At 37.6% G+C, this 25381-nt stretch overlaps 2 protein-coding genes across 4 annotated transcripts in view; one reads left to right on the top strand and one right to left on the bottom strand.

Annotated features, from left to right (window-relative positions):
* Positions 1 to 21865, bottom strand: LOC126375655 (cleavage and polyadenylation specificity factor subunit 6). Of its 3 annotated transcripts, none has more exons than XM_050022702.1 (15): positions 21722 to 21865; positions 21404 to 21613; positions 16380 to 16595; positions 14703 to 14814; positions 14086 to 14303; positions 13087 to 13239; positions 12354 to 12462; positions 9158 to 9265; positions 8451 to 8548; positions 7498 to 7668; positions 6448 to 6576; positions 5697 to 5908; positions 4519 to 4566; positions 3289 to 3384; positions 1 to 2606 (listed from the first exon to the last, which is right to left on the bottom strand). In XM_050022702.1, the coding sequence occupies exons 1-15, from the start codon at positions 21785 to 21787 to the stop codon at positions 2426 to 2428; spliced, it is 2127 nt and encodes a 708-aa protein (XP_049878659.1). In that variant the 5' UTR covers positions 21788 to 21865; the 3' UTR covers positions 1 to 2425. The 3 variants fall into 3 exon arrangements, with proteins under 3 accessions (XP_049878659.1, XP_049878660.1, XP_049878661.1); XM_050022703.1 differs by having other exon boundaries at positions 12372 to 12462; XM_050022704.1 differs by lacking the exon at positions 4519 to 4566.
* A 723-nt stretch (positions 21866 to 22588) lies between these two features.
* Positions 22589 to 25381, top strand: part of LOC126375739 (ubiquitin-like protein 3) — a 192692-nt gene continuing 189899 nt past the window's right edge. The window contains exon 1 of the mRNA XM_050022839.1: positions 22589 to 22968. Coding sequence (XP_049878796.1) covers positions 22939 to 22968 — 30 coding nt within the window. The 5' untranslated portion in view covers positions 22589 to 22938. The remainder of the gene's footprint in view (positions 22969 to 25381) is intronic.

Below are 25381 nucleotides of genomic sequence, written 5' to 3'. Positions count from 1 at the left end.
TCATTTTTCCATTAATTTATTTACGCAAATTAACTTCTAAGTCAGAGTCATAATCTAAGTATGGACCATTCCATACAAACAACTTAAAACCTAAGTATTTAAATTAATACTAATCAACTTTCCTGTTGCATAAAAAACACAATAGGAAAATAGATTTACAATATTTTAGTCTATATTTCATTTGGATATTGTACGGAAAAAGCTTATAATAAGATGGAATGTTAGCTTTTCCTTGTTAGAACACATTAATTTTCTAATCGTTCTGATCCCTTTGTACAATACATTTTTTTTACAATATCATTGCAAACTTGATTACGAAAATAACCAGATTTATCAATCAAGATAAAGCAATATAAGTATACTCACAGAATTCACAACACAAAACTACTAATTACTTTAAAGTATAGATATAATGAAACTACAAAAACATGGGTCATTTTAAAATGTTTTTATATTGTTCTTTGCAACCTAAAACTGTTTAAAATATAGATACCTACTCTTTAATATTTCTTTAATTAGCTTACTATGAACTCTTTTATAGCGACTGAAGAACGGTTGTGGCTACGTAAGTAAAAACAATGAAATAACCAAAGAACGTCTGTTGTGACGATACGATAATCCTGAGTTATCGCGAGTAAAACAATACGGATATTTGTAACAGTTCATTAAACGTAAACGTGGTGTACGAAACCCAAGTAATTTTGTCGCTTTGTAATAAAAAAAACGCAAGCGACTTTTTTTAAAATTCACATTCCGATGTGACTTTTGTTAACAAAACCCCGCAATAGACAAGCTAATTTCAATCCAGGTCATAAAATTTAGTCTCAATTTTTACCAGATTCGAAATTAATTGAAAGAAATCGAGGTTTTGTTGAAGAAAATCATATTCGAATGTGTTTTTCCAAAATGGCGCTTACGTTCTTTTCACTATAAGCGGTTATTACATTACCCTGTCCATCGGGCTAGATGCGTCAAGGTCACGGGCGGTTACCATGGTTACTCCCCACCGAATCCCTCGAAATCGTGGTTACCATGGTTACGCCCCCGTGACCTTGACGCGTCTAGCCCGGTGGACAGGGCAATGTAATAACCGCTATAAGGTAACGATTTGGTGATGCTCATATCACAGTAAAGGGACCTACAGGAAGGGTACTACGAATGTCGCATAATTCACGCATTAGTGTTTACCGAAAGGTATATTACATTACCCAATCCATCGGGCCCGATGCATCGGGTGTAAGTAAAATGTATGGCGAAATCGAACCCCACCCACCAACGAGTTATTCACTGCCCAATCCCGACGCATAGGGCCCGATGGATTGTGCAATGTAAAGCCCATTAGACGGAAAGTCATGCATGCAAACAAGTATAATATCTATGTTTCTTAGAAATCACAACTTTCTTGTATAATATTCCTGATTTATCAGGCTCACTATACTTATGTACTCTATAATTAATCTGCTACAGAAGATGAAAGATATCAGAAAATATGTTAAAGTACTGAGGTGGTATTAAGCAGTATAAGAAGCGTATGGTAAAACTGAAAAATATAAAGTAACAAGTCAATATGGTAGTGAGTACAAGGCAACGCCCCTTGAATATTGGTCCGTTTACTGTATAAATCACGAAGAAGTAAAACCGAGGAATTGGCGATAGGTCATTTCGCTAAGAAAGATTGTGCAGAGGGCTGAAGGCGGAGGTACAGGGAAGGAATCGAGTTCACAGAACAATAAGAAATGACGTAGCCCCCCACCAAAGACCTCATTGGTCGGGTTATCTGGGCTACTTTCACACGCCAACTCCTCTCGCCTTTGCTCCGTGTCATTTACCCTATTAAGAATAGCTTGATCCAAATGACGACAGGACAAAAATATATTATACAACCTAATGCGATGTCGTACAGCTTTTTCCATGAAATGACGATATTTGGAAAATTTAATGTTTGTATGGGTCATGCTTTGTCAGAAAACCACAATCACATTCCGATTGTTATCATTCAAAGAAAACTCGACCTTATTACTACACTACGGACATAAATTGAATGGGCCATATTCTGATTGCCAAAAAACCATGGATTTTTGTCAATATTTTGACAAACAGTAAATGACCCTACAAATAACGATCACAGTTCCAGTAAAAAGGTATAATTATTGTTCTTTGAATCGTAATTTATGATTGACGAATTGATTGAAAGATGTAATATCGTTCTTAGCTGTCATTCTAATCAATCTATATTTAATAGGGCATGGATTTCCGTGCGGATTAGCTTCATAACACAATCAATACGTAAGCTAACTACTATACCCCAATAGGGTAGTCAGAGGTACGTCCATCGTAAGGTGATCTTAATACCCACACCTCGCAAAGATTTCTGTTAGACAACGTGATAGGTGGTGGTGGTGATTAGTTTAGTGATTGTCGTGGTTTAGTGCCTGGCGTCCCGGCGGTGGTCACGGTCGCGGTCCCGGTCGGTGGGAGGCGGGTCGCGCTCGCGCCGCTCGCGGTACCGCTCGTCGTAGTAGGGCGCTGCGCTGGCGCGGCTCTTGGCGCTGCTCGCGTCGCCCGCGCCTCCCTCCGCTGCCGGCTCTACTGGGGACTTGCGTGGTCTGCAATAACATGTGAGGATTAGTAAAGCGGCCGGTCATGTTTGCAAAATGCATCATCAAAATGTGGACAAAAACTGTCATGGTGGAACACCTCTTGGTCGCAGAGGCAAACCTAAGAAGAGATGGAAAGTCGACTGGGCGTTTGCGACTGATTGGAGAAAGATCACTCATGACAGGGAGAAGTGGAAGCTCAGAAGGTCCCAGCAGTGGGACAATCCAGGCTAGTAAAAACATAGTAAAGAGTTTAGACAGAGGTACTTTAGTCAATCTTTGTCTCCTGGTCACATCACCACCGCGCAAAACCTAAAACGCGGCCAGATTTTTTAGCATTGGCAAATTAGAGCTCTTAAGACTTTGTGAAACGTCAGTGTACTTGTATTAACCGGTTTAAACTCGAAGAAGAGGACGTGAAACATAAAGTTTTTATGTGAACGTTACACCTTTTTGTGATTAAATAAATGAACTCTATGGTTTCCGCACGGTGGTTCGTGCTAAAATTGTAAAATTTTAGTCCTCTTCACCACATTGGTACTAAATAGCCGATAACTAAAGTCGTCAGTAAAGATGCATAGAAAAAAATATCGAAAAATTCTGATTCGAACGGGATTTGAAAACGGAAGTATTTAAACATAACACCACCTGAGTCTTACTGACACTATATAAGAAAAGTATGTATATTCACCTCTCATCTCGACTGTGCCCTCTATTGTACTCGGCACGTTCACGGTCTCTCGACCTGGAGCGGTCCCTCTCACGCTCACGGTAATCCCTGTAGTACCTGTAACAATAACATCACGTTATTATGTTATACTTCTACTGTCTTACTCTTATCGTATGACGCCTTAGCGCGAGCGAGATGAAGGCCGCGTAAGTCCCCCTTACTCCTTAGAGGCTTCCGGCCATTTAGACTTAAGTAAAACCCAGAGGGGGTGAGGTATATCTAGCTCGGCAACCGATAATTGGCCACTTGACAACCTAGTCAAATGAGATACTTTTTACGAAATTTCAAAACGAAAATTTTCTTTGTAGTTCGTAAGGAAATACTGTACTGTGACATCATCAATAAAAGCGGTCAAACGTCGTACTCATTAGTACTTACTGCATGAATGAAATTCGAATAAAGTCGAAAAATAAAATGAGATTGATTTATCATCACCTTAGACTGGCTTCTATTTGTAGATTAGCATTTTATAATTTATCTTTACCCAAGTACCCAATTGGTGCGGGGCAAAGAGTCAGCATTATTCTTTATTCAAATTTGCATCATACACAATGTAAGAATATGCATCTACGACGTGCAACTCGCACTTATGTGCCCGCTCGGCTATTATTTTATTTGGAAGATTAGAATAGGGTAGTTTCCAACTTGTCAAATCAGACGCTTCTTACTAAACGTCAAAACACGAAATCACTATGGAATTTATACTAAAAAGCAACCTGGGACGTCATAGACTAACGTGATAAAATGTCGCACTTATTATTACATTTTTATTTATTAAAATTCATAAATACGTTAAATAGAAAAAAAGAAAACTTTTTTGACAACTTTACATCTGTCTTTATTTAGTAATCAGAATTTCATAATTTATCTTTGACCTAGAAAACTACCCAATTGTACGCGATGGCACGCGACGGTACTGGCGTGAGGTCTATTCAAAACGCGTTCAAAATGCAACGAATCTTAAGTTGTGAACGTAAATAAACATGATGCTTCCATTCTTGTGGCTCAAAAATGACGCAACGGCATCATACCGCAGAGGGCGGGGAGGGAATTAATTAAGCTTTTTTATAAATAAATATTAAAGAAGACTACCTACCTACCTGCTTTGTAATAAGTAGTCTCAGCTAAACGGTGGTTTGAGGCTAGCCTAGACCAGATACAAAAAAATAACTTTATTTTTTTTATACTTACGCGTCACGGTCACGCTCGCGGTCGCGTTCCCTTGAGCGTTCCCTGTACCTGCAAGGAAATTAACAACTTAAAAGTTACATCAGACATTTAATTGCTTGCTCTTAATAATAAAAAAAAAAACAAAGTCGCCAAATAGGAAATGTTTCTAAGACGCTTACAAATAAACGGACTTGAAATTATTGTAGTAACAGGATTGATCAATAAATGTTCGATGTAAGATAAGGTGTTAATTTGGGAACATTATAATTGGGTAGTTTCCTTGGTCAAAGATAATTTATGATTATTAAATAAAGACAGATCTAACAAAAAAAGTTTTCTGTGTAATATGTAATAATATGTGCGAAATTTTGTCACGTTTTTCTTTGATGTCATAAGTTGCTTTTCCATCTAAATTTCATAGTAATTTCGTGTTTTGACGTTTAGTAAAAACTGATTTGACTAGTTGGAAACTACCCAATTATGATCTAAAAATCGCCAAGCGCTGAAGTGCATTATGACTTACCTACTTTTTTTAGAGACGTGTGATTGGCTTCTCATTACTCTGCTTTGTCCGCTCGATTGGAGATCAATTAAGGGTGTGAGTTTTGTGTGTGTATGTTTGTATACATTACCTATCTTGGCTGCGGATGCGGTAGCGGCTGCTGGAGCGATCGAGCACGCGCATTTTGTTCCCGCAAGCTCGAGGGCCGCGGTAACCATAGAGTACTATAATATAACCCTTGCGCAATAACTAGATACCTCACGGAAACTCGCCCACGCCGCACCCCATAACATGAGCTACAATTGGGGTAGTCAGAGGTACATCCATCGCGAGATGAATAAAGTACCCGCACCTCATCGAGCTTTGTATTAGACCAACATGATGAGCCGTATCACCGTCTAAAATTGTCGACTCAACTGTGTTAGTGAAAACTGCACTTAAGATAAATGAATAACTTATTGGTACGGTACCGGGGTTCGAAGCAAGGCTGTGTACCACAGGAGCAGAGTGACCCGGCGTCGTCGACGTCGGCAAGCATAGACCAAATGTTATAAATATTCAAATTCGATTTCAAATCAAAAATATCTTTATTCGGTAGGTAACATAGTTACACCTGCTTAAAACTACTGCAGCTTCTCACGACCTGTATAGCCGGGGAAAAGAAGCTGCAAGGAAAAGGTCGGTCGCGCGTCATTACCTGTCGCGGTCGTCGCGGTCGCGGCTGCGGTCGCGGTAGCGGCTGGCGGAGCGGTCCCGGCGGCGCGGCGCGCGGTGGTGCGCGCGCGCGTCCCTCTCCCGCGAGCGCGAGCGGCGCGACCGCTCGCCGCTGTTGTACGACTTGGTCTCCACGCCGTGCAGGGTGTCCTGGAGGGACGAGATCAGGATCTTGCAGCGCTCGTCGTGGGCCACCTGGCGATTACAATATTTTTAAAGCGTATTCAAAGAATGTGGTTTTGTCGTATCTCAGGATAAGAAAAAGTTACAAAGAGCAAAAAACAAATATAGATTCGGACAAGATACTTATTCCTACTTTCGGACTACCAGGTGATTACGTTGCAATGTCCTGACCAAACTAATGATCACAAATCGGGAGCGAATTCTCAGTGGGAATCGAACGCAGGACCTCCGGATCGAGAACCGAACGTTACTTTTGCGGTACTATTGCAGGGTGTCAAAAGTTTGTACACATTTATTTATAAGAACATCTAAGAACGCAATATTGCAATTTGACATTTGCGCATATAAAAGTAAGTGCGCAATGCAAACAAATGTCAAATAACAATATTGCTTTCTTAGATATTGCTTCGATTAGCCTATTTTAACCCCGTTGTAATCATCATTATCATGTCGTCCAAACCGTATCCGGCGACGGCGACTCCTAAATACTTACCATGTGACATACAAAAATAAGTGAGTAAATAAAATCACTGGTGTATTTATTTTATTACCTTGCTCTGTTTGATGAGCGATATAGCAGTGACGAGGGTCTCGATGGCGGACGCGTACTCGCCGGCCGCCGCGTCGCTGACAGCGCGCGCGATAGCGGACGACGACACGGTGCGGTTGCGGCTCATCACCTGACAATATTATAAATACTTTAGTCCTAATTACTCTAGTTAAAGCACATAATAACGGGTTCTTACCCCGTTTAAAGCAGGGATATGAGACTCCCGATATTTCGATATTTCGACACTGTTGCAAGTGTCATGATCACGGGATGACTGATGAAATTGGAGTGGAGTAGGTAGATCCATAATTTTCTACGGGCAGACATATGTCTATCCGCTTGCTTATGTTTTTGATATCGGAATGTTCGGAACCATCTGAACTCGCACCAAACTCACTACGACAAACCGCACTCACTGTGTCTCGTGTAATTACTGTAGTGTTTTTTTTTTAATTCGTAACAAACAGTTTTTAAGTGATTGAGCCTAAACTGCCCAAATAAGTACATATCTTTAGATGAGTAGAAACAATCACCTATTTGGAGTCGACTGTACCTTTTACGGATTTCAACCCGCTCAACGAGTCAGTTATGATACGAGATTGGTTTTTACTATTGGCAGTCAAATACTTGTATTTATTAGTTACCAAATAAAACAAATAGTCGTCACTTTTAAAGATTCACGCACTTTATACGTAATATATTTTATCGGGTCGATACGTAAAGAAATGTTAAATAAGGTAAAAACAATTATGTCGTTAATTTGTTTCTCACCAAAACGTAGTTGTCCGGAAAATACATGAAAATTTAAAGTTTGTTTTTTGCAACCCTTTTTGTTTTTTATATGGAAAACTATCAAAATGTGATCAGCACCAAAAAGGTCGGTGATCAAACATTTGTCAGAACAGCTTGTTTTATCTTATCTAGCCTATTCCAATCCACTGCTGGGCAAAGGCCTCCCCTTGTATGTCTCTTTTTGTGCGCGCGCAGCGAGTGCGGCGCCGAGTAACTCTGTAGTGGGCAGGTCTCTATATAAGTGTGTATAATAGGTTACCTCTTCGAACTCAGCCTCGCTGATGGCGGCGTGCGGCGGCGGGTGCTGCGCGTGCGGCGGGTGCTGTGGGTGCGGCGGGTGCGGGGGGTGCGGCGCGTGCGGCGGGTGCGGCGCGCCCAGCGGGGCCGCGTGGTGCGGCGCGCGCCCCGCCTCGCCCGGCGGCGGGTAGCTCTGGGGAACAAACACGTTGTTAAACACATGTCACACCAAGTCGCCCAGAGGGGTTAAAAATGCCACATTCAATTCATCTAAAAATCAATATTGCAATTCGACATTTACGCATATAAAGTAAATGTCAAATAGCAATATTGCTTTCTTACATGAATTTCTTCGATGTCACCTTTTTAAACCCCCAGATTTACAAGTAATTTAATATAGCTTCATAATCATATCATTTATTGCGTTCGACATGGTAGAATGTTGGTAACGGAGTTATAGTTTCATATATTCATATTCTTTATGACATGGACAGCTGTCAGAACAGTATATTTTCCAAATATATCCGTTTCGAACTAAGCTGTATAATAAGAATATCTCTTTAATGTTGTTGAAACCGATACATGTATTTGGATAATTTCGGAGTCCTGAGACACGTTATGACAGGATTTTATTCTGCCCGGGCGAACCGATGTTTTTTTCTTACTGCTTCGTAACAGTTCGTAACTAACTAGTCAGTCTTAGTGGGATTACTTACAGTACAATTTTACATTTTTTCATATTTGCATTTTATTTTTTTAAGTTCTTTCTTCTTCTAAAAACCTTCTTCTTCTAAAGTTCTTTAAAAACCTAATATCCATAACTAAAACTAAAGGATAAACCGATTATTTAATATTCCGAAACTGGTAAAAAACAACGTTTATATCCACATACCACCATGTTTTTTTTTGTTTATCTGAAACCGAGATCATATCCATAACATCCCTGGTATGAAAATGGTAAGGAGTATAAGTTACCTGTGGTGGCCTTCCGTAGGGCTGCCGGGCGCCGGGCGGTGGGCCCTGTGCTGGCGGCGGAGCGCCGTGCGGAGGGTGGCCGTAGGGCGCGCCTGGACCTGTAGCATCACCATCATGAGAAACAATTCCATGATACACTTCTTTTCTTATAATTTAAAAGGTATTAGGCAGCGTTTTGGATGAAAGCTCCCAGTTGGCTTGATTTTTTTCCGACATCTTCAACAATCAGTATCTTCTTGTATCTTGTGGGTTGTGTAGTGGAATCAACCTCAGCAACCCTGGTATCAGGGTTATTATTGGGCCGCCAAAGGGTCACGTAACGACATACATTAGTAAGATATAACTAACCGGCATCAACGGATTAACGTGCTTTCCGAAACACAATCATCTTATACTTTGGACAATCAGGTTAATGAATTACACAATAAAACCTTCCTCATAAGTCACTCCACCTATTAGTGAAAGCCGTATGAAAATGTTCCGTGGTTTTTGAGTTTATCGCGTTCAGACAGAAGCGTCGACTCGTCGAGAGGACTTTGTTTTACAATTTATGATAATCCAAATCGAAAGGCCCTTATGAAAGCAAACGCTTAATCCGATTTTAAATGTTTGTGTATAGAAATTGATTGATAAGGGTCCTTTTCATATGAATTGTCACATTTATGTGTATTTGTGGGTTTTATATTGTGTGCATGTTTATGGTATACCTGGTGGAGGCTGCTGCGGCGGAGGCTGCGGGCCGGGCGCGGGCTGTGGGCCGGGCTGCTGGCTGAAGAACGCCGGGTTCACGTGGGGCGCTGGAGCACCGCCGACGCCTGGAACCGTCACACATGTAGCTCTTTGCTTGTGTATACTATACTACAACCTAGTGGAGGTCAGACTGTACTGGACGGCAAGTCAGATACGACAATTTAAACATTAGCTATATTTTATCAAAATTACACTATCTTGAAAGCCTTTGATTCAAAGTGACTACAATCTCTTTATTAATGTATAATTTATCAGTAACAGTTACGGTGGGTTTTTACGCGTTTCCTAAAGGAGCAGAGACATGCGAATGAACTAATAACAGCTCGTTAAGGTTCTGCTACGCTTCAGATGAAACCTATTTCGCTAAAAAAATCTCCGGGGACATTTATCTACAGAGATGACATTTACTGCACCCATAAGCAGAAAGCTGCGGTATTTTATGCGTCGGTCTCTATAACGCAACAAGTGCAGAGCCCCCAGAATAATTTCACTTTTCTTCTATCGTGCAGTTGTGAGGAGGATTACCAACCTCAGCAACCCAGAGTTTTATTGACGGCTCATGTAACGCATACGCACTTACATCAGTAAGTAGTAACCACATTATACTAGAAGATTTACTGAAAATGTCATCCAGTACAGTTGGATATTATAACTAAAAGAATAAGCAAACTTAACTTGGATTTCCACTAAGGTGCCATGTTCAAAATAATAGGGTAACAAGCAAGGATACGAAACGGCGCCTATTTATTATAGATACTTAAGTCTTTAAACCTTCCATTCGTAAAGTAATTCGTATAAGGTAATGATTTCGATGGTTTTCTTAGTCAAAAGTCAGATATATTCGCACGAATCGAACGCACGAGGATAAAGATTATCTTATACAACTATATATTTGAATGAAAAAAACAATTTACTTAGTAACTAAAACAGCAATAAATGTTAAGGACAAGCCTCATGCAAATAGTAGTAAATGGCGGACTTTCCAGGCCACCCTCCCCAAAAATAATATGGCGCTGATAATTACCTATTTTCTCATTACTCGGGAACATAATCATTCAAAAATACAAGGTAATGGCAAAAGCATATATATAAAAAAAAGTTGCTTGATATTTGGAATAATTTGGATCAGATTAGGTATAGAATTATGTTGCTACCTATATTGCTCGTCTTTATTTTGATCAGAATAATTATAACTGTACAACGCCACCTGTATTTTTTTAGGTAAGGTAGCCAAGATAGTCCCTCATTGATTCAAAAGCATGCATCTTTTTAAAGTACTTGTATTCTTATATAAGTTTTATGAAAATTCTATCTAAATAGTGCAATCCTGACAAACGTAGTGTAGTTTTAGAAAAGCAAATGGACATTCGTAATTCCTTCCTGCATTCTTCAAAATAAAAATAATTATTCTTTGTTCAGTCAACTATTATTCCAGATAAAAAAAATCAAACTACAAAGCTACAAAGCTTTATTGTTCCTTGTCTGAAAACTACATAGATTCAAATAACTATGTGACTGCTCAAACTATTATCTGTTCGAAATCGGTGCTCATCTTAAACCCTCAATTGGTTAAACCACACCTGATAGTACGGCATCCTAGGCTTCTATCCTTTTCTGTCACTCAGAACCTTCATTTGCTGGAGCGAGATAAAGTAACTGCACGAGGTGGAATCGACGAGGCGGTCGGAGTGAATTCGCAAGCCTTATTTTTCGAAAATATATACCCATTTCACGAAATGTCGTTTACAAGATGAGACAGATATATAATTTCGCACGCAAGTTGAAGGCGAGAGATTAAAAATAAGGCCATTGCTCTTTATCTCGCTCTAACAAATGAGGATTCTGAGTGACAGAAAAAGATAGATGCATAGGAATGTGCGATGCCGTGCGGAGATGTAGTTCAACCCTACTACATCCTAACATTATTCCTTCTTTCATTGCTATTCAACGGCAACCATTCTTCCATTCTTAGTGTATGTATAGTACCAATAAGTAGCTAATATAATATGCAAAAGTAGTACGGAGCAATAAGGAAGAGTTAGTTCATAAAAGCTTAACGCCATTTCTTGATGCGTACTTGTGTCGCTTTGAATTGGGTCGTGTACTAGGTTCAAGATAAATTATGAAACTGATTTACTAAATAAAGACAGATCTAAAACTAACGAAAGACATTTACTTTTTTCTATTTAAGTTATTTATTAATTTAAATCATGAAAAACGGAATAATAAGTCCGACATTTTATCACGTTTTTCTATGACGCCACAGTGTGTTTTTTCGTATAATTCCATAGTCATTTCGTGTTTTAAGGTTTAGTAAAAAGTAAGTGATTTGACTTGTTGGAAACTAGCCTATATGAGTCTTCAAAATCAAGCGCTTATATTGTTGTTGTTTCTAGACTGCACCATCCCACTGCAGGGCAAAGGCCTCTCTCCGTTTCTTCCACTCCTCCCGATTTAGGGTTTTCTCTTTCCAAGATGTCAAGTATACAACTCGTCACGCCAGTAACATATTACGTCTTGGTATAAATATATCGTTGCCAAGACCAGTGGTTGTTGCGTGACTTACATCGTACTGTCATGGGATCGAAACCCTGCTCGGCTCAAACCCCTGAATAGGCTACTTATCAGGCTATCCAAACGAGATACTTTTCACAAAACATCAAAACGAAAATTATGGAAATACCGTCCTGTGACGTCATCAATAAAAGCTGTCAAACGTCGTACTTATTGTTATGTAATTCATGAATAAAACTCGAAAATAAGTCCAAAAGTAAAATGAGATTGATTTTGATCATCTTAGACTGGCTTCCATTTCTAGATTAACATTTTATAATTTATCTTTGACCCAGTCAAATACTCTATTCAACTACATTCATATATTTCAATTTATATTTGGATCGTGCTTATATCACGTGGTTTCTAGGATTTGTGCCCGGTTAATGGCAATAGGTTAGCCCCTGCTACATGGGACTTCAACATAGCTGGCGACGACTGAGTTTTCAAACTATATCTCTGCCTAAGCCATCGTGGATACAGGCGTAATTCTGTGTTGCCAAGACTCCTTATTACTCCGTCATGTGTAGTGTGTATCTATATCTACCGCCAGCACCTCGGTGTTAGATTATGCATGCCAAGTATGTTGTTGTGTCGTACCTGGGTAGCCGTTCATACCTGGATGCGGCTGCGGCGGCGCCGGGCCGCGCGGCGGGCCCTGGTGCGGCGGCATCTGGTGGTGCGGCGGCGGCATGCCTTGCCCGGGGGGCTGGGGGCAACAGGCATTGATAATCATTTTGTGGACAAACACACCTATGACTATGTAAACGCAACTTACTACTAACACTGAAACTCTTGTGCGAAAATGAGATTCTTATGCAAGACAGACTGTCCGCGCTCTCCGATACTCCTTAGCGGCTTATGGCTATTTAGACTAAAGTCAAACCCCAGAGGTGGTGAGGTCGGTCGGGTCGACACCTTTGGTGCCGCTTCGGTACACGGTGGTAATTACTGTTTCCGAACTATCGATAGTATCGACAGTGTCGATAGCCCATTTCGATCAATACTTTCGTTACACAGCAATACTATTGATACTATTGTTTTTTGTGAAGCAAAAAAAAGGGAGTTCTAAAGTCTCTGCTTACCCCGGTGGGAAATAGGCGTGAGTTTATGTATGTATGTATTGCTTTTTTTTTAAATTATCAATAGTGGCCCATCGATAAGCTTTACTAAGAATGAAATTTTTGTATGAAGGTTAAGGCATTCATTATAATTGCCACGAAGTGATTTGGCCGAATATTCGGCATGGCCTTTCAGCCTACAAAGGTATATTTACTGTATGGGCCTTTGTGGGCTGAAATAAATGGTATACTTATAGCAACGTGTTACTGACCGCGGCGTGCGGCGGCGGCATCTGGTGCGGCATCTGGTGCTGCGGCGGGCCGTACTGCGGCGCGGGCTGCGGCATGTGCGGCGGGCCGCGCGGGCCCCACTCCGGCCGCGGCCCGGGGCCCGGCACCCGCGCCATCTGCGGCGGCCCTTGGAACTGGGGGGAGGGGGTGAGTAATGAGTAACTCATTTAACCTTGTAAGACGTCTAGGGCCCTGTGCCGAGGCTTTTCTTGCAGCTTCTTTCCCCCGGCTATACAGGTTGTGAGAAGCTGCAGTAGTTTTAGGCGGATGAGACGTTCGTTATGTAAAAATTGACGATTCAAAGTGTAACTATGTTACCAACTGAATAAAGATATTTTTGAATTTTGAATTTTTTTGAGACAGAAATTTCCAGACACAACAGTTAAACAATCTGGTTTGGGCACATAATAACGGGTTCTTACCGCGTTTAAATGGGGATATGAGACTCCCGATATTTCAACAATCTGGTTTGGATTTTTAAAGAACATTCGGTCTTACGACTTTAATAGCGTCACCATCAGCAAAGGTACTCGGTTCATCGTGCGGTGGATGTACATCTGACTAACCTTTGAATTAAATAGTTACCTAAGTGAAATATAAATTATGAAATGTTAATTAAATTACATATCTAATACTAATAGAAAACATTTTTTTTTTTCTATTTAATTTTCTGACTAAATTTAATTAAGAAAAATGTGGAGGGGTCTGACTACAAGAACGTTGTTTATTAAATGACTACATGTCTCAATCTAATAAAAAGATTTTCTTATTTTCTAATTAACTTTTTCGTACAATTTCCGTAGTCATTTTAATTATTAAGTAATTTAATTACCTAAGTATGTATTGTTAATTAATCTTAAGTATGCCGAATAAATAAGTTTTCTTTATTTCGTGTTTGCTCGCGTTTCGTGAGTTAGCGTTTATATACCATAAGGATTATCTTTTTGGGTTTATTAGATTACGGATTTTCCTCAACTTACTTGCATGGGCGGCCTATGCGGCGGTGGGCCCTGGTGCGGCGGGGGCCCTTGATGTTGCATATGATGTGGCGGGGGGCCCTGGTGTTGCTGCATGTGGTGCGGGGGCCCGTGTGGCGGCCCTGGCGGGGGACCTCGCAGCTGGTGGTGCGGCCCTGGGCCCGGCATCATCATGCGCGGGCCGTTCGGACCTGGACCATTCGGACCACCTCCGAAGAAGTCTGGAAGTATATCGGAAATTCAAAATCTAATCTTGTGTTGTTCGGTCATCAAGGATAAATTAGGTCTAAGGATAGGTACGATCATGTGGTACGTTCTTTCTAAGTTATGAATGATATTTCAAATTTTATCAAAAAAAAAAACAAATCACAAAATCATGTTTCGTAAGGACTATTAGAATTTTTATTCTCAATATTAATGTTCCAAATACAAAGTTAATTAAACTCGTGTTTTGTGGAACTGAGAATGTTTGAAACTAATCACTAAAGTTGCTGACCCTTACCACGTACTAAACGACGTACTTATCTGATTATTTTTTTTGGAGAATCTGATTTGCACCTTTCACAGATACATCGTTTAATAAGATCATCGACTTTATCTAAATTCTTGTCAATAGTTACCTCCAGGATGTGGCCCCGGTGGACCGCCTGGATGCGGCCCTCTCATGCCAGGGTTGTTCGGCCCTGGCGGAGTTGACCTTGTCTTCGACTGACTCTCAAACTGGTTCAACGCCTGTGGAACGTACCATTAAAGTTAGAAAAACGACGTAATAGCCAGTCATGCGAGGCAACTTGGGACCTGGTGATGACGTAACAGTCATTTATAAGTAGAACGTGCGTATCGATACAGAAGTCTTTACTAAGTTACAATCGCTTTAGCTCTAAAACGCATCGCTTAAGCTAACGAAATATCCCGCTGTTCACTTATATCCATACCATCGGTTAAGTAAATTTCGAAAAAAATATTCACTGAATACGTTGTTTCATCTTTGGATCATAGATAATTTATATAGAGATTGCTACCTCAGCAATAAGGCCGCCTGTTGTACAACCTATCTAACTATAATAATGTATTTTTAATATGTTTTAAGTGCAATAAAGAGTTTTTGTATTGTATTATATCACGTGATTTCCAGGATTTGTGGTTCCTGCTTCCTGGTCTATGGCAATGCACTAGCCTTCTATTACATAGGACTTATACACAGCTGGCGAGGAGTAGGAATACTATACCTCTGCCTACGTCTGGATACAAGTGTTATGCTGCTTTTTGACGACATTTTTTTTATTTGGTTAAGCGTTGCGTTTGATAGCGTTTAAGCGATTGCTAGACTAGGCCTTCAGAGCTCACAACTACTCTATAAGGTGAACATGGGAACGTCTCGAGGGAACGCGGGATGGTTGTTGTGAAAGTAACCAGCGAGAACCCAAGTGCACTCGCTTTGATAGTGCGGATGTCAGATCGTTTTATATGTAGGCGTTGTTGATATTAATGTAATACCGGTGCCGTGTTTATCAAAACTTACAAGTCTTCACGTTCACAAGCCACAAGTTACTCACAAGTACATGTATGTAAATTATGTTTATCAAAAAAAATAGAGGGACTGTAAAATAGGACTTGTGAAATAAATAATTGAAACTTGTAACTTAGGTAGGGCTTGTAAATTTTGATAAACAGGGCACTGGTTTATTGTTGAATAGTTTTTTGTAGTTCGTATTTTATTAACATCAGAAAGAATTTACTAAAAATAATAAATATTATCGGCACTAATCAGAGCCGACATTTTGTATTATAGAGTTTCGCGTCATACAATATCACTACATTGTAGCTCGAATTTAGGAAAGCCGCAGGTACATATAGCACTTAGGCTTATACTTTGGCTCTTTGCCCATGGGTATGTAATGAGAGAACCGTGACCTAGGGGGTTAAAAAGGCCACATTGAAGCAATTCATCTAAAAGCAATATTGTTATTTGACATTTGTTTGCATTGCCCACTTACTTTATATGCGCAAATGTCAAATTGCAATATTGGCTTTTAGATGAAGCTTTGTTGTGGCCTTTTCAACCCCCTGAGCTCAGTTTCAGTGAGATTGAATGGAACGAAATGACGTCATAATAATTATTTCCTTCGTGACTCTTTTTATAATTTTGGCGATGACAGCGAGTCTCCCGATAAGGTAATATTACCGATAAGGCAATATTATTGTCATTCCTAATGTTTCGTCAATTAGTTAATCACTTCAAGATTTTTGTTTTCTTTGTATTATGCATCATTATGTGACTTTACTCAGTAATTTACCTGTTTAGTAGGCAGCGTGACGACGGGATGTTGTCCGTGAATCTCTTTCTTGGGCAGCCGGTCCATGACCATCCTGAGGGACTGGTCCGAGCCGAGCGAAATGACGCAGAACCCCTTCGACTGACCATTGGCCCTATTCTCGAAGAACTTGACGTCTTGGAAGTCGGTGACGCCAATGTCTCCGATGGCGTTCGCAATGTCCTGGTCCGTCGCCCACTGAAAACAGGTAGCTTACACTCAGCGGCGGGCCAATATGACCAAAAACACATATGCGGTTTGTAACTGGCGAGTATTTACATACCTCATCGAGAGCACCAAGACGCGCGAGCGGCCCTAACGCTACCTAACTTTCGAGCGACGTGTAAAAACTCAAAATTAAAACGTTCTCTGGTAAAATGGTTTAAAAAATAGTACTGAATATTTTTAACGCGTTTGCCTCACTATCCCTACCTGCATTTTAATTTGTGCTAACATCCAATTTCACCTTTCACTCTGTCAGTCAATCCATCCTCAGACAAACTCTATTGTGTTTCAAATAACGTGACCGTTGTTCTCCGCAAGAGGAAACGTTAGGAGGAAAGGAAACAGTTTTCTTTGTTACCATTCTTTTATTTCCATATATATTTGCACCACGTTCATTAAAATTAGGCGAAGCAGCGTACAACTGCCAAAACTACATGTATAGGACGGACAGGAAACACAGTCCTTCTAAACGATGTTTAAAGAAAAACATAATTTACAAGACAGCTATGGAAACTCTTAATTATACTTCATTAAGGACTATTTAAACGATGACTGAACAAAGCTTTACTTTAAATCCCAATAAAGACTAATTAGGACAAATCACCCAGACGGAATACATTTTAACTGCTAGGTACTAAGAAATCTGCGTTACGGGAGAGAACTGTTACAAATGTGCAATATTTAGTTAATTCTATGATTAAAATAAATTATGTCATTGCCAATTATTACAATTGATATTTTAGCATAATATACATACAGCCGCGCGAGTTATACCAATCTCATATCATTAATCATTTAAATATTCCGTTACAATGAAGAGTTTGAATATAGAATGACATTGTACTTAAAGCTCAAATATCACAGAAACATGTACTTCAATCAATTTAATATTAGACTGATTTTATTTTAGAGATAAAATTATTTTAATACAAATTATTTTGAGACAAAGTATTTATGAATGGATCATTATTTTACACAAAGCTATAAATAATACGGTCATGTATCAGAAAAAAAATCGTTATCGACCCACCAACACAATACAGTCACCGCAGTAAAAATATATTATTATAGAACAAGAGATTTGACATTTTCGACCTCATTTTTATAAACAATCGGACCAACATGAAAACGTATCGGTCATAAAAATGGCGTACATGAAAAAATAAAACAATATAAACGAAACTATACACAAGAACTACATAAAACAAGCATAAAACATCTTACCTCGATGCCAACCTGATAAGGAAAAATAGTTAAAATGTTACATTTTCAAATATACCGAAGTTTTGGGTTACATCACTGTGACAAAATAAATACATGCAGTTTGTACGGACGATTTAAAGTTGATGAACGCCAGACTTCAATGTTGCAATTGAAATCCAGAGAACAATTCTAGCAGAAATACAAAAGCTTACATTTTACCCAAAAGTCTGATGGACAAAGGACAAGCATTTGGAGACAGGCGAGTTATTTGACTAGACAAGTATGCAGAATGTTCGCAATGAACACTTCATTGCAGATTTTTAGACTTGTTCACTAATAATCTAAAAAATGACATACCTCCACTGTATTACTTTGTTAAAGTCAAAAATAGATAGTAAAATAAAAACGAATATCACGGAATAGACAGACACATCCCTATTGAAGTGTTATAAATATAATGTGAAATTATACAAAAACACGTTTTACGTATTAACATTTTAGTGCCGAGACATTCATTATGTCAAGTTAAACCATGTAGTTAAAACATGTCAGTGAGGATACCTGAAGATGTTACAAGGAACGATAAATATATACATACAACAATATACGATTTCATCCATTCATCTTACCATACAGCATCACACATCCATTTTCAAACACACAAGCTAAATTAAATATCTAAGTTTATGTACGAGTAACGCGTGTCAACAACACATCATAAACAGGGAGGTTGAAAAGGCCACATCGAAGCAACTTATCTAAAAAAGCAATATTGCTATTAGACATTTGTTTGCACTGCACACTTACTTTTATATGCCGAAATGACAAATTGCAATATTGCTTTTTTAGATGAAATGCTTCGATGTGGCCCTTTTACCCCCCTAATCATATTTAAGAGATATTTACAAATTCTGTAATAGTATATATTGTGGTTTTCTCAAAATTCAATAAAATTGTAATTGTTACAACTAAAAAATAATAATATATATGTAATGTATACAAATTGAGGGATAATTATTCCGTGAAAAGATTGTTACTACAGTTCATTGATAATATGTGATATGGTAAAATGGTATAAACTATATGGTATTATGCTACCACACGTGTGCTATTTTCTTTTTAACCTAAGGGAATATTTTTAAGTTATTCTTTTAAATAGCAGAATAAAAATACATATATAAAAAGTAGGCAATACTAACCTAGAAATTCTAATACATCTCTTTATTCTAAAGTAGTACTATTAATCCATTATTGAATTTCGATGCAAACCCAAAAATAAGTTTCAATGGGTATGTAAATATCTCTCACCAACTGTTATTGATGTATTGCTAAAATAAAATATTTAAAACATAATGAACAAGTAATAAGTAAACAGTACATGTTATGTAACCGCAAAATGTAGGACAATAAGGTACCACACCTAGGATAACTTTAAAACAATTCATCCTAGGTTTGGTAACATACCAATAGGTACAACTTCAAATTTTATCACACTTATGCCTCTCTCTGTATGTATTTTTGAGTTATCGGAGTATGCAATTACACAATAAAATAATAAAAAGAAACAACCATAATATAAAATAATAATCGTCTTCAAAACATATTCTCAAACAGTCATGCAATCAACTTCAACAACTCACAAATCAGAGAAAGACATTTCATAATTTCAATATTGTATAGATGGTAAACTTGACAAACTATAACATTGCAGAAAGCATTCAAGTCTACTGACTGTGAAAAGTCCTACTTTTTCGATTTATAGTTTTTGCAGATTTGTATGAAGCAAAAACAAGTTTTAGACATCAACAAACCAAAAATTAGATACCTAATAGATAATGAACTGTATTCTATAAACCAGTGGCACCACATTTATTCTATGATGCCAATAGCTACATTTTTATCTTTTATCATCTGCAGTTATATACTACTTTCCTGTAAAATATTTCTCAACATTTTCTAACTAGCAGGTGATGAGCATGAGAGCTAAACTATGCTTAAATGTAATCATTTTTATGGCTATGAAATGATAGCATTTATGCACAATACACTTATTGATATGTATATAGTCTTATAATAAAAGTTGTGATTCATATACAGAAAACTGTCCTTGTTTTTGCTTTTAAAATATTGATATAGCAATATCCCAATAAAGCAGTAATTTATTTATATTAATTATGAATTATACAAACATAGACGTAATTCATATACCTACAATACAATGTGTTGAAATACATCTATGTTACGTTATATTTTTCTAGATTTGCAAATTTTTTATAAATAATTTTATTTATAATTTATTGCTATACCAAAGTGTAATTCACTGTTATATGCGATTTTAAAATAGATATATCAACCAAACAGTAACTTATAATTATTAAAGAATAGTACATGATATGAGGAAACATTAAAATAAAGAAAATGTAATTTAACAAACTATTAAAAAAGTTGCATGTGAAAATTATTATTTATTTTATCTTGATGTAGATAAGGGTATGACTTTGTTTAAACAGAATTAGGTTATAACATAATGGTTACCAATTATGTTTAATTTAAACCATCTTGCTATTTTAAATTATTTCAATATTCAATAACTTTATTGCTAGGTATTCCACAATGTAGATACAGGTGACATTATAAAATAAGAAACATAATATAAATGATAATCTATTAAAAAGTTAAGAAGCTTATCATAAACATGATTTTCTCCCTTATTTGTCAGTTTTACTTGATGGTTTATAAATAGAAAAGCTATTTTATAGTGGATAAAATAAAAATTGTAATTTAACATAAAGAGAAGTGTAGAATTCAAATAAATAAACTTCACAAAAACACTGCATTCCTCACCATGTACTATTCTTGTAGCACTAAGGTAACCAAATGAAAGTTATTTTATATCACAAGTAGTTTTTAACCATTATTATAAAAATCTTAGAATCCAATCGTTCATACAAATTACTTACCTATCAAGTATGACCAATGTTTTACATTATACAAAGTCCGAATCTAATTACAGATATAACGTAAGCATTAAAAGGACTCAAAGCTTTTTAATATTTATTTACAAGTAGCTAAAATGTTACTTTAAGAGTAGGCACTAGTTATGTGATTGACACAAAAATAGAAGTTAACAGAAAAACACTTCTATCATTGTATAAAACACTATGTCCAGAATACAGCGTCAAAGGTTCAGGCATGTGACACATTAGATTATACCATGAATTTACCCGTTTAACCCAGTAGTCACCCATACAGTGTCAAGTGTTCAATAAACATGACAACCTAATGTATTTACCTACTTTATTACGGCAATTTTAACAAAGTATATTCAGATAGGTAGTACAAGAAACATCCAGGTTGGAAAATACAAGATCAGGCTTACAGGCAGATTACATTCTTTATGTGTAACATTTTTTCATTGTTATCAATCGGTATACAATAGGTAAACATGTAATTTTTTTACGTACCTACACCTAGCATTACTTTCAGATGGTTACCCTAGCCGACACCTGGAATAAGTGTCGAAACATAAAAATAAACTATATTTACATAATCTAAATTAGACAAAATTATGTACGAACCCAAGTGAGGTTGCCGACGTAGAGCTGAAACCGGCGGCCATGATGGTGGTTTGGTGCGTTGTTGTGATATTGCGAGTTGCCGTTGGTCTCCTCCGGCGGGTGCGGATGCTGCGGCACGACGTTCGGCGGGCCGTCCTCGTCCTCGGGTTTCACTGCAGGCGCAGCAATCACGTCGTCGTACAAATCCACGTTCTCACCACCAAACTCATCCTAGAATGACAAGTCACAAAAGCGTACAAATAGCATTGTAATATAATTCCATAATATCATAACACAAACTACAGATTCTACTTCGGGTTTTAAAAGTATTTAACTCACCTGTCTATTAAAATCAGATTCAATATCGTCGGCGTATAAATCTATATCCACGCCTCCGTCCGCCATTTTGCGAGCGAAGTTTGGAAGTGAATAATTCTCTTTGGTTTGGATTGAGTGGCAAGAGTGGGTTTGGAAAGCCGAAAATAGAGACGTGCACGTCATTCAAGTCAATGCGAATCAAACAATATAATCGAGACAATGTAAAAAATCGATTTCTAGCGCATACGTATACCATTGATATTTATTTATTTACATATACCTAGAGAGTAAATTAATATGTAGGGGAAAGATGGAGAACATAGGAATAAACACCGAAACTTATTCTAGGGCTCATATGTCTGTTTCCAACATGTTTCCAACGATCCATGACTATCAATCATTGTCACGAAGTAATACACCTTTTATCATGGCTTTGCAACCCAAGTTCTACCGCACACTCAGCAGGAGAGAATAGAGATCCGAAAGGTGGAATAATTTCTAGTCTAGAAAAATATAACTACGTATTCGAATCGATTCCAATTAATCGTTCGTTTTAACCGGATATAGGCGTTGTTGCACCCAACAAATGGCAACAATTTTCAACGCAATACAGACAACCTAAAGAAAACAATATTTCTTCTATTCCGCGATAGATGTCGCTGTACAGAGTTACAATCAGAAGTATTCGATAGATCTAGCGATAAAATAATAATTTGTTAATTTTATTTTTTAAATATTCAATCAAGAAAAGATGATTTTCAAAGAAATAAATACCCAAATTATTTTCAAACCTTTGTAATTTGCTTGCACTGCCATCTATAATGGAAATGGAAGAACTTCTACAAAACGATGTTTGTTATTGTTTAGTGCCGCCCTCTACGTAGTTGTCAATTAGTTTCAGTGGCATGCGCGGAGTAGGAGCGGAGGCACTATCCTTCGCCATTTTCCGTCAAGCCCAATCAAGGTAGCTTCTGTCAGTCGCTGTGTTTGTGTACATTGTATGGTGTTATGAAAAATTATCCGTATCGATGAATATCAATGGGAAATCGTGATTGCGACGCCAAACGATGGGTCGATTATTGTGTTTGTGGCTATAGTGAATCGTTTGAAAAGTGATAATGGCCGATTGAATAGGCAAAGTGCAGTGTGTTGTGTCGTATGCTGGGCTGTCACGGTAGTGAGGCCCTTTCTCTGGATATCTCGTCCTCAAGACGTCGGGTTCGGGAAGGTGACACACCATGGCGGCGAAGAACATACCAGGAGATAAGGTAGGTGCACATTCTCTCTGTGACCTGCTTGTTACTCAACGAGCACGTAAAGGTCATTTTTTGTTTGTATCCGAAACTGCTCCTTTCTCTCGTTGAGTTGGCTGCTATAGCAACTTGCATAAGGTGTACCTACTATAGTTATACATGAAAATATCTTTTTGTATTGTTTAGATTTCGTAGGAGTCTATTTGGGAACAGGTGTTCACAGAACTTGATTAACTATCAATATTTTGTTTCGTTCTCTGCACGCGATTGCGAATGGAACGCCCTCAGTTAGCCTCCAGAATTCAGTGCACATATTATCATTATCAGTTGATATCAAAAGTAGGTCATATAAGCACTATAATCAACTAGCTTTTACATTAACCTAATATACCATATTTTTATCAATTTATTATTTAACAAAACAACTGCATTCATGTCTAATAGTCGTTCAAAGCTCTTAAAAACGAAAGAGAAGCTGTGAAAATGCTTTAAATTATTTTAATTCTATTCACTTACAATATAATAGGTACCTTCATTCAACATTATTTTATTTATGAATATACCCACTAGGTGTTTTGATTTAATAAATAGATTCACTTCCATTGCCTTTTTGTTGTGTTTGTTATACTTACAATATACCTAATCAAAGTCTGTTGTTTATTGGATTGTTTCAGTAAGATACAAAGCATTTTCCATCATCAAAGTTAGAGTAGCAAGCGGTAGTGGGTAGAATATATTAGAAGATGTAATTAAGAGTCCATCCAACATTTCAAACACCAGACATTTAGAAGCATTGTGAAAACACTTCCAGAATATTAATTTTCAGAAATTCACTGCAGAAAATTATGACACCTGTCAGCATTGACATTAATTTGATCTTAAAACTCTTATTTTATTTATTTCTTGCCAGATTGGAATGATTTCATTTAGAAATAATGCAAAATCAAATAGAATACATTTGTTTTTGCAGAAAATGTACAATATGGAATGTTTGCTCATTTCATTCTGATAAGAAATCCTTTATGATTGTAAACACGGAATTAAAAAATATTTGTTTGTATACAAAACAGTGCTCATTTACTACTAGAACCATGAGTCATATTGTTATCAACATTACTGGTGGTATTTATTGTACATGATAAAGTTGATAACTTATAGGTATAAGTTGAAAATTTTATTTTATGTTATGAAATTGATAAAGACTAAGCATGAAGAATTATAATTTTATTGTTCATTCATTTTGATTGTTTGAATTGTATATATGTATATCTGTAATTGCAGTAGAATCATAAATTCCACCTTCATCTTTGTTATGTTATAATTCTTTAAGATTTATTTAAGTTATAACATCACATTATAGTGAAAACCACCTTAGTGATTTTTTGAAAAATCACATTTGGATGCAAATCACGCCTAGCAGCAGACAAGCTATTTTCAATCTAAGTAAATAATTGTGAAAAACCCATTGTTTGTCAATGAGAATAATAAATAGCTGATCTTATGTAATGTTCTTCATAGTTTCGTCACTTATCACTTAGTTTCTTTCCACCTTCAGAGACATCGTTTTTTTCTACAAAGTAGTAGCTCTGAACATTAGGCCGACTAGTTTAGGCTGTCTAAAGCGGACTGATCTGCCGGAACCATAGTCGATACATCTCTCCTTTATTTCATAAAAAATCGTCTATTAACAGACCGAAGCATTGAAGGCTTTTGTTCTTAGGGTCCTCGTACACTAACATAGCCATAGCCTTACATAACAGCATCGACACCGTCGCTTCCGTGTGAACGCACCAGTGCGCACCTCAACGCAACTTTACCGACAGTCTGCGACCGCAACTAACGATCCTTTTATTCTTCACTACACTACCTTCCAAGCATGGCTTTGTTTGCCTTTAAAAACGTTATTATTATTACGTTGCTATTGGCGATAGGCTGATCTCTTGTCACCGTAAGGTTTGTCTACATCTTAGTCAAAAGTGATTGCAAGTTGTCTTTGGTTACTTGTAGCTCTGCCCACCCCATTAGGGCTAACGTGCGTGAGTTTATGTATATATTTGTTTTTAAACCCATAAGAACGTACCTAACTACTTATAAAAATGTTTAAGTATTATAATCCTGTACAGATAAGATGAAAGAGTAATAACTGCATAGAAACGAATAAAAAAATTGATTTGACGTAGCCTGAAAAGTAGCATAGATTCAAAAATTAACGTCAATTGGAGATTTAGACCACATATAGGGAATATCAATTAATATTGATATTCAATTAGGGTATTTCCACTCTTATGCTCCAGTGATTGAAGTCGGGAAGTAAATAATTATGCACCAACGAGGTAGAACACCACCGATTCCGCTTTACCGCTTCATTTGAAGTGAAATTAATGAGCGTCCCATGTCCTACTACCGTGTCTATTTCCTTTCGGTGGAC

This window comes from Pectinophora gossypiella, chromosome 19, assembly GCF_024362695.1.
Source record: "Pectinophora gossypiella chromosome 19, ilPecGoss1.1, whole genome shotgun sequence".
Lineage (NCBI taxonomy): Eukaryota > Metazoa > Arthropoda > Insecta > Lepidoptera > Gelechiidae > Pectinophora > Pectinophora gossypiella.
This window is presented reverse-complemented; position numbering and strand designations above follow the sequence as displayed.

Coding starts and splice junctions, on each gene's coding strand:
- LOC126375655 (XM_050022702.1), bottom strand. CDS start 21,787: ATGGCGGACGGAGGCGTGGATATAGATTTATACGCCGACGATATTGAA. Junction 16,596..21,403: donor ACGTCGGCAACCTCACTTGG/GTTCGTACATAA, acceptor ACCTGTTTTCAG/TGGGCGACGGACCAGGACAT. Junction 14,304..14,702: donor ACCGGGGCCACATCCTGGAG/GTAACTATTGAC, acceptor ATATACTTCCAG/ACTTCTTCGGAGGTGGTCCG.